General features: G+C 31.4%; 2 protein-coding genes across 2 annotated transcripts; both read left to right on the top strand.

Annotated features, from left to right (window-relative positions):
* The first annotated feature begins 201 nt into the window (after nt 1-201).
* On the top strand, nt 202-1,121 carry LOC126682421 (uncharacterized). The gene has a single exon (XM_050378106.2). The coding sequence runs from the start codon at nt 386-388 to the stop codon at nt 1,049-1,051; it is 666 nt and encodes a 221-aa protein (XP_050234063.1). The 5' UTR covers nt 202-385; the 3' UTR covers nt 1,052-1,121.
* A 1,093-nt stretch (nt 1,122-2,214) lies between these two features.
* Nucleotides 2,215-8,864, top strand: LOC126683249 (SH3 domain-containing protein 2-like). The gene is made up of 10 exons (XM_050379096.2): nt 2,215-2,553; nt 2,688-2,801; nt 3,193-3,262; nt 3,344-3,492; nt 5,128-5,229; nt 5,308-5,508; nt 5,882-5,944; nt 6,172-6,327; nt 8,250-8,324; nt 8,426-8,864. The coding sequence occupies exons 1-10, from the start codon at nt 2,494-2,496 to the stop codon at nt 8,531-8,533; spliced, it is 1,098 nt and encodes a 365-aa protein (XP_050235053.1). The 5' UTR covers nt 2,215-2,493; the 3' UTR covers nt 8,534-8,864.
* Nucleotides 8,865-10,636: the final 1,772 nt, after the last annotated feature.

Below are 10,636 nucleotides of genomic sequence, written 5' to 3'. Positions count from 1 at the left end.
AACGCTTAATTCGGTTAAGGGGTCGTTGAACCGATCGAATGCTCATCCCTGTCTCGAATTGAGCCATAATGGAATTACGGAATCTATAAATATAATTATTTCGTTTTTGAAAAATCAAATAATTTATTAAGAAAATTATAATGATGCATAAAGAGAGCAACCCTCCACACTTCTCCATAAATAAAAACAAAAATAAAAATGGGTCCCAGCCGAGTGTTGAAAAATTGAAAAAACATGAATTAGCCGTTATTACTTTGCCTGGGTGATTTATGATGCTGTGCAGCTCACACCAATTTCACTTCAATCCGATCAGCAAAACCCCTAACAAATTGAAAAAATAAAAAAAACAACACTTAAATCTCTCTCATTCACCAGAAGAAAAAAGATGGATTTTTCATCGGACACAGACGATTCAGCAGTGGAGGAGCTAATTTCTCAGATGAAAGACCTCACTGTTCTTGAGCAAGTCTCCAAAATCAACTGTTCCGCCTTCACTGATTCACTACTCCCTACTGATTTAGACACCCGATTTAACAAACTCAAATCTTCATCCTTCACCAACTCCAGTTTCTCCTCTGTTCATGACGACAAAAAGGCATGCTCAGGCGAGAAAGAAAACTCTTTGAATCCTGAAACAACGATTTTCTCGGTAACCAAACAAAACCCAGATGGGAAATTGTTGGAGGAAGAGAATATCTTGGGTTTAGAAGGAAACCCAGATGGAGAAAAGGATTTAAAGAAGAAATTCAAAACTGGGTCATGTGATTCTCCTTCATCATCGTCATATATGGATTCACCTCCTAAAAAAAGTGGCTGTTTTTGGTGTTCTCGGAAGAAGAAAGTTTCAAAGAAAAAGAAGAATTGGGGTGATATTAATGATGAGTTATTTTCTGTTTTTAGCAGTAAAGAAGAGCAGAAGATTATAAAGAAGGCAATGGAGGAGGAAGAGAAGGTAATGAAGGAGGCAGAGAAGGTTGGGAAGTGGGCAAAACAAGCTTCGAAGAAGATGATGAGATTTCATGGCATTCAGGATGAACTTAGTGATGAATGACGATGACAATCATATATATATGTACAACTATGCATCTATTCCAAATTAAATGAACCCTTTTTTTTTCTAATGCAATTAGGACTAAAAATCTTCATACACGCCTAAAAACTTTAAATCTTGATTTCGGTTTGATTTTGAAATAACAATATTAATATTATTATTAAAATATCTTGCTATTTAAAAAGTTAATTATAATATAAAAATTAAAAATAAATTTGATCAATGGGGTTTATATTCTAGTGAGTAGTTTTGGATTCGACTAGATTAACTTTGAATTGATTTTGGATTATTTTAAATTGTTTCTAAGTTGATTTGATTAGATCCGTAATAAATTACGCTTGATCAAAATTAATTTGAGTTATACAATTAAAGTTTTTGAAATTAGGTTCATTTCAAGTTGATGGAATATATTCTAACATATTCATTCAATTTACATTATTTATTATAAAATAAATAGTTAAAAGTAAATAGTGTAAACTAAAATATATTATGTTAATGTATAATGAAAGCAGTGGAAAGAAAGTAATGGATTGATTGAATATAATACGTCGTGTTAAATCAACTTGAGAGAATGTTGGTCCAAATTTTAGATTCAATATCTTTATCTAGGACTTTTACTCAATTTATAAACAATGAACAATTATCATTTAAATCCAAATTAATTTTAAAATTGATAGTTGTAGTCGATTAATCTAGGCTTAATTGCATAAAAAAATCACCAACTTTCGCGTGTTTTTGGTATTTAACATAATTTTTTTCCTTAGCATAAAAAATCAACTTTCATTTTTTGGCGTATTAGTCCACGAGTTGTGAAACGGCACCGTTTTAAGTGTAAAATGGCGCGTTTTGCGCTAAAACGGCGTTGTTTTGCGCTTAATTTTTTAAAGAAAATGGTCATGTGGACAAATATGCCAAAAAATAAAAATTGATGATTTTTTATGCCAAAAAAAATATATTATGTTAAATATTAAAAACACGCGAAAGTTTGTGATTTTTGTTGCAATTAAGCCATTAATCTAAGTGAGAAATGGGTGCCTAGTTTCCAGGAGGTTGTCAACATTTGTGTCAAAATGGGTGTCCGTTTAGAAAAATTGAAAGTAGCGGAGGCACGTGGGTATGTATGTGTGTGTTCCAATCCAACAAAGGTCAAAACTTTTGTGTCCAAATTTATTATCATCATTACACTTTATTTGTTCCCCTTCTCCAGTTTCTGTTTAACTGTTAAAAAAAAACACCAAACCAAACCAAACACAACCATCAATCTCAATCTTTCCTACATACCCAAATCATCAAAAAGTTGAGAAATTTCACAATCAATGGCTCAGCCTATGCCAAACTGAAACGTTAATCGAGTTGAGAAATTTCATAAATTCAGCCACTGAATTTACTTTCTAGTGTTGAGTTTGATTAAGAGAGTAGTTCAGCAACACAGTTGGTTAGCTATGGAAGCCATAAAAAAGCAGGCTGCCAGACTTAGAGAGCAAGTTGCCAAGCAGCAACAGGTCAGTTTTTCCTTTTCTTTTCTTCTTTACATAGTCTACATATTAACTTCAAATATTTCATTGTTAGTACTTTGTATGTGTTTATGTTTTTTCATTTGTAGCTCAACTTAATTGTTGGTTTTATCATTTTGCAGGCAGTATTGAAGCATTTGGGACATTTTGGTAATGAAGCAGTTGTTGTTGATGATGCTGAATTTCAATGTCATCAGCAACTTCAGAATCTCTATAATTCCACTAGAGCTGCTAAGGTAACTTTCACAATGTCTCTAGATTCAGTTATTGAAGAATTCGCCCACATAATAATTTATCCCCACGGTTAGATTTAATAAATGTATAGTTGGAGTCTCATCTAATATGATTGGTTGGTTATTTGACATAGTATTGAAGGTCTTATGATTGAAAGATATATAGAGTTTGATGCTTGAGAACTTCCATTTGGTTAATTGAATGGTTGAGCACAAAATAAGTTGGGTTGTGCGTGCCTGTTGACGCAACAAGTCAATGGGCATTTACGAGATTTGGAGTTTCACATGATAGTTTAAACTTTTTGGATGATTGATTATTTGACACTTTACCGAAGGTAGAATGTCTTTGTTCAACAGCACACTTACCAAAGGTAGAATATGTTATGTTCCGCAGCATTTCCAGAAGCATATTGTTCGTGCCATTGAAGGTCTTTTAACTGCAAGTTCAAAACAAATGGAGATATGTAAGTGCATGTTGCTCTTTTGTGGAATTTTTTTATCTTTCATGATGCTGATTTTTGAAAGTTCGCTTAAATTAATTTCAGCAAGAAAATTGGCTGAAGATTGTTGCAATTATGGAGCTGATACTGAAACAACGAATCTTCATCTTGCAAGAGCTGTTCTTCAATTTGGTACCTCGCATAATTTAATGGAGAATGAGAGGGAAACTTTGCATGGGATACTTGGTGATCAGGTTAAATTCCGCACTTGTTTCAGTTTGTTATTAATTTTGGACTTTGGAATTAACTAAACATATAGTCCTTAGATTTCATCTTGTGATGATGATGGGATACAGTGATACACCATTACATCATTATAGGATCCATATCTGCAACATAGAAATGTATGTCAATATTTGTAAAGATATGAATTAAATTCATCTTGCTAAGATAAAGCATTGATAGGGTACGTAATACCTCTATTTATAAGATATCATGCGACACACAAATGTATAACAATATCTGTAAATAAATGCCTCTGTATGGATTTATATCTTTTTCCTTTCTGACCCCTGTTTCTAGAGGCTTTATCATCTTTCTATCTCTCCTATTTTTTGGTATGTCTTCCATTCTTGGCCTGGCCAGTTAAGTCCATAATAATTGACCTCTTTACTTTTGTAAATTTTAGTAGGTTCTCGAGTCACTAACTACTTCAAAATAAACATCTCTCCTGTAATTTTATTTTTGCTTTTTAACTTTGAAAAGCAGTTGATTTGGAGTTTGTATAAATGCCTTAGATAATCCTGTAGCTCATGTAAAAATCAGTCGAGCTTTACAAACTTATATTGACGCCTTAATTGATATTCATTTTTGTTATTCTAATCCACTGCTACAGCCTAAAAAGAGTTAGAAGTTAGACCAAAGGCATGGTCGACATGGCTACAGTTTCAAAGCTTACCACTTGCGTGTTGCACCTCACCACATGTAGTCTTATTGCAGTCATCGACATGAAACCAAGTTATACCACTACCTATCTCTACTAGCCGCAAGACAATATGTAGCATGGCGTCTTTAAAGAATAACATTTAACTCTTTTAATGAAAGACGTTTAGGACTTAGGTGAATATATTGCAGGGAAACTTCTTGAGTCTTCTGTTTCAGCCTTTCATTTTTATATTTTAAAAACACTTTTGAAAATCCGAAACTCTATATTTATAACCTTTTCTTATAAAAAAATTGTTTTTCCATTTTATCGTTTCAGCATTTACTATATTGGCGTTTCTGTTTCCATACTGTATAGGGTGAAAGAAATTGTTTAATGAAATTTGATTAGACTGGAATGAAGAACTTGATATTAAATTTAGCAACTCCTTTTGGTAATTGAGATTAAGATATTACTTACTCCCGTCTAAATCCAATTTGTAGTCCTGTCTAAATCGAATTTGAGTGCTGCCATTTGTGAAACATTCTCTTTGCTTACTAGTCTGAATAGATGATGGAAGAAGTTATAAAATGCATATTAGGGCGGGAGTTTCTCAATTCCAATTATTATATTTTTAAATCTAACTGAACCTTTCAAGGAAGAGGTTTGTTTTTTTGTATTTGGCCTGGTTTTGCTCAGGCGATCCAGGCCTAAATGAGTCTGCTGTTCCACATTGATGTGCAACAACATAGGAAAATTGGAACCCTGAAAATTACTATCAATCTGAAAAAGGTTTTTTGGGTTGTCGACTTGTCGCATGTTTTAATGTCACAGCAGATACAGCATATATAGTTTCTTCAACGATGGAAGGTCGGGAAACTTTAAAATGAGCCATCATTTCAGATAACTTTAAGCTTTTTCAGTTATCTCTTATGTTCTAATTCTGTTACAGGCTTCCAATATTTAGGTTTGTGAGCCTCTTCGAGCATTAGTAACCGGAGCTCCTCTAGAGGATGCTCGCCATTTAACTCATCGTTATGAAAAGCTTCGGCAAGAGGTTGAAGCCCAGGTAATTTTTGACTTCACATGGGTGTCTGGTAGTGTCATAATAACTGTAGTAAGTTTACAATATATATTTTCTCATCAGAGAGCTGAAGTACTGAAACGTCGATCAAAGACCAGGGAATCTGATATATCTGCAGAGAATAGCCTGAAACTTCGAAATGCAGAAGCAAGACTGACAGAGCTTAAAACAACAACAATCGCACTTGGGAGAGAAGCAACTGCTGCCATGTTGTCAGTTGAAAATCAGCAGCAACAGATTACTGTTCAGCGTCTTTTTACTATGGTATTGCCAATTATTTTATTATGTTCCCTTACATTTGCATTTGTAGGTTATGTCTCTTTCTTGGCTTCATTCGTCATTTTGTTGAAAGCATAAAGTGAAATAGGCATTAGAATACAATTTTTTTCCTGATTTTTATTGCCAAATATTTTCTTTAGATTTTTTTATATATTTATTTATCCCATTGTTTTTAATGTTAAGGAAAGTCATCTAGGTTGCTTTCTTTAGCTGATGGTAGACCTGTTTGAACATGCATTCTTGATCGACTGTCCGATAAACATCTTGGTTGAACATATCTTACTGTTACTTCATATTTGTACATGGTACATTTTTGTTTATGTTTCTGCGTATGAACCTGGAACAAAACATTTTTCAGGTAGACGCTGAGAGATGTTATCATCAACATGTTCTTGCTGTCTTGGATAAGTTGCATGCTGAGGTTTGTAATGTGCACCCTGGCTTTTCGATCTCTCTCTTTCTCTATCTCTCTCTTAGATATTTGCATACTTTTATTTCATATGTCTGAGCGTATGTGCATCTGTCTCTGTGTTTAGCACTCCTAAGCTTGTCTCACTTCTTTTGATTGCCATTACAATGCTTCTATTTTTCCTGTTTGAACGAGAAGGATTGTTAATTTTTCAATTCTATTGTTTATACTGGAGTTAGATGATGTTGGAGGAGCAGTTAAATAATTCTTCTTCAAAATCAATGACCATTCACGAAAACGTGAGTGCCTTGTCCCCGCCTCTACATCAGGATGCTACTTCAAATGGATCTAAGGATCAGATACATAATCAGAAGGATACATTTTTCATAGCCAAAGTAAGGTTTTGATCTCTTTATATATCTGTGTTTGCCTGTTCTGTTTTGTAAGAGATCGTCTCGTAGAAATCATTTACTGTACATGATTTGTGTCATCCTGTCTGTGAATTTGTACATCTACTGATAAGTCGTGATCATTGCATTCTGCTTTTTGTCAAAGTTTATGTTTATATTGTGTTAACTCTATCCACGAAATGAGTACTGTTATAGTTGTGTCCATGGGGGCATGTCTCTCTTTTGTACTTTCTGAAAAGTCAAGGGGTGAGCAAAAATCTACTTAATTAGGTAAAACACTAAAGAACCAAAATAAGTTGATATGTTTATGGCAACTTTTAGAGTCAACTTGGACATCATCTAAATTGTCCTAGACATAGAAATTTCAGGTTACTTAATTAGGTAAAACACTAAAGAACCAAAATAAGTTGATATGTTTATGGGAACTTTTAGAGTCAACTTGGACATCATCTAAATTGTCCTAGACATAGAAATTTCAGGTTGTTGCATTGCAAGGTCCAATAATGTGTTTTTTTTTTTAAATTGTTGGACATAGGGGTGAGCAAAATTTTAGTTAACCAAAAAAACTGATCAAATCGAATTCGGTTTGACTCGACTATTTGAGTATTTCGGTTACTTGGTTTGGTTTATTCAGTTTTAAGTTCATAGGTTGTTTAGTGTGGTATTCGGTTAGAAAATTTGGTCTATCCGAATACACTGGCTTATTTTATTTTGATTACTTTAATTCAAATAATATAAATTAAGTTTAATTAACTGGCATTATAAACTGACTAATTTGGTTTGTTCAGTTTTTATTCTTTCTAAAATATGGTTTTTGGTTGGTTCAGTTTGGTTTGGTTTTTGGTTCATTTGAATTTAGTTTGGTTCGTTTAAAATCTGGTTTGATTTATTGGGCTTTGTCCTGTTCGGTTCAAACCACACTGGATGCTCACCCCGAGTTAAAAATATGGATGTTTGTATCAACTTTGCAGCACAAGAAAAACTTTGAAGTATGATTTAAGTTGCAATTCAAAACTTTTCTTTTATTTCTGAAAACAGAATTGAAATTGAACATTTTCGTTGCATACTTTCTCTCATCCTGTTTCTTGTTAGACAAGATTTTCTGGAGTTAGTTGCTTATAGGCTTTAATAGTTTAATTTGTTATATGTCTTGCTTGCAATGATTTAAAACTATTTAAGAAAACTGCTGGGATAACTTGTAGAATAGTCTAGCCTGCATTTTACATACTCAATGGTGCTTTATTTAGGACTTGCAAGGTGTTCACATAAAATTCAATAAAAAATTACTTTAACCTTTTGTTTGGCTTAATCCTACCTTATAATTCATTTCATTTAATGAATTTATTTGGTAATTCATTTGACAACAATATGATCAATTCTACAAAATTTAAAAGAGTTACTATATAAATTTTTGAAAAAACAATTTTTATTTATAAATTAATCTCACAGTACTTGTAGAATTTATTTGAAGTAATAGGCGTCAATTATAATTTATCTATTATTTTGAAGATTTTTTCGTAGTAAAGTTTTATGTTTGCCACCATCTTTATTTTCTGCGGAAAGGAAAAAGAATTTCACCTCCTTCGTTTCGGGAAGGGAGGGTTAGGAAAATTCCTATTGATGTGAATTTTTTTTGAATTGTTGGATATCTTTATGTTCTAGCACAGTTATGATGTATAGTTGAATTAAACAATAAGAATCTAATTATCTTCATCATTAAAACTACCACAAATTATTATCTTAATTTCTTAAGAAAATTGGTATCGACTCGCTCATTTTTCTCTGTTCATCCAGTCTGTAGTTGATATTCTTGTAACTTCCTCTAGTCTCATTCTTTTAACTCCATCTCTCAGTGCATAAGAAATATTAAATCTGTGATATTTTTTGAACCCTTTTAAAATTTGTAGGTTATACACTCATTTGATGCTCAAGCAGAAGGAGAGTTAACTCTATGCCTTGGTGATTGTGTTGTAGTCCGGCAGGTACGTTAGGTGCCGCTAGACCACATGATTCATCTCGTTTATTCATTCATTGTTTTGCTTAAATAGATTAGTGACTCATTCTTTGGTTGGTAAATGAGTAGGTGGCTCCTACAGGGTGGTCTGAAGGAGAATGCAATGGTAAAGCTGGATGGTTTCCATCCGCATATATAGAAATACCGGAGATTAAGATAAGTGAAGAACAACGTTAAGAGGCTGCTCGGGTTAGCTATTAATTGTTGCTGTTAGAGCTGTTGATAAATCTAACAACCCATAGAAATAGCTCTATTTTGGAGTTTCGTTTCAACCGTTTGATCAGCTTCCAGTAACGGTGACAACTAAAACAAAAAGGCGATCACTTTACGAAGGAATGTATATTTTGTGATGCTGCATGATTGTCATGTGATGTGAATACAGTTATATGAATCGGTTCAGGTAGTGCCACTTATTTTAGTTTGGCATGATAGTTTATAGTAAGGTTTTTCTGTATTTATATCTATGTATGAAAAGAAGGGTAATACGAAGCTTGTAGTTTCTATACTAGACTTGTTGTATTTGTATGGTACATGTTGTTTTGCAAGTGGAGATGAATTTTGAGAAAATTAGGAAAAATACTCTCTTTTTAAAAATAATATGATTTCCTACCTCAATAAGGAAAAGATAGAGAAAATACCTCACTATTTTAATATATTTACTGTTTTACTCTAACACCTATTTATATTATAATTATACCTATTCATTGTTATTATTTTACTCTAACTATATTATTAGGGATTTATAAGTGACAACTGTCATTTCTTTTCTTTTTGAGAAAAATTGACAAATACCCTAGATGTGTGAAAATATTGTAAATTTTACTAGAGCAAAAATCAAAGTTGAATAATACAGTTACCAAATTTCAAATTGCACAAATATCAATTTTAATATAGAAAATACGGTTTGCATGAATTAGGAAATCAATTGTTATGATTTTTAATATATCCTACAAATGGGCAAACTAACATATTGAGAATATATTTTCAAAAATCATCAAGATCCATAAAGAGAAATAATATTGCATTTAACAAACTTTCCATATATTATGGAATTTTAATGATTCTTTAAAAACGTACCACCATTCTACAAATAGCAAATCAGAAACTCATTAAGAAATCAAAAAAAATCAGCAAAGATGATAATCAAGAAATTATCAAATCAAAAAGGTTAGTGTCCTAAAAAACATATTTGATTATGTAATTAACTGAATAGGAAGTTTTTTCTGGAAATGATGTGTTTTAATTGGTGAATTACATGTGAATCAATGATTTGAAAGACACAATGATTTTATGTAGATATGATTCAGAATTAAATAAAAAACTATGAACATCTGAAATTATGTGATGAAATTTAGATTTGGAAGCTTGTATGATGAACATAAAAAAGGCATTGTTAAAGCAATTTCGTGCATAATTTATTTAAAAAATAATGCAATCTATATCATATTAGTAAACTGCCGTTGTAAGTTTGTAATACTCACTAACAGAAAATATGAAATTTGTATGTATAATAGCAGGAGTTAACTAATAGTTAACTGAAGATTAACCTACATTAAAATTAACAAAATTTATATATTATCAATGCAGGAATGACCACCATTGAAGGTTGTTATTTACTATGACGGATTTTGGGATGAAGATCTTAACTACTCAAATTTTAAGATCAAGAAAATTTTAATTAAAGACGATGCGGATTTCCAAGAATAAAAAAATCTCAAACTTACATATATAGAAAAGATTTCCAAGAATCTTCAAGAATCATTAATTACAATAACAATTTATTTAAATGTAATTCTCATATATAATGGCAAATACATAATTATTCAAATACATGATTCTTCAAAAATAATACCAATTTATTTAAAACAGTTGTAGTTATTTCTTAAAAAAAAACGATTTGAATTTTTTTTAAATAATAAATTTTTACTAATAGTTAACTAATATGAAAATTAAATTTTTTTTTTATAAATGCAGGAAGATCTTTATGTGGATATTGGGGTTACTTTCAGTTAACTAATAGTATACTACTACTAATTAAAAATATCAATTTGTTTTTAATAACTTAATATTTGGTTGAAAAATAAAGTTAACATGAAGTTAACATGCAGTTAACTAGTATTTTATTATTTTGTAATCCATTCTCATGTTATCTATAAATTTACTACTTCAAATGTTTCTTTATGAGGACATTGAATTTACTTTTAGTTAACTATTAGTATACTACTACTCATTAAAAAACATAAATTTGTTTTTAATAACTTAACATTCGGTTGAAAAATA

Source organism: Mercurialis annua, linkage group LG5 (genome assembly GCF_937616625.2).
Source record: "Mercurialis annua linkage group LG5, ddMerAnnu1.2, whole genome shotgun sequence".
Taxonomy (NCBI): Eukaryota; Viridiplantae; Streptophyta; class Magnoliopsida; order Malpighiales; family Euphorbiaceae; genus Mercurialis; species Mercurialis annua.
The sequence above is the reverse complement of the archived record's forward strand: the minus strand, read 5'-3'. Positions and strand labels throughout refer to the sequence as shown.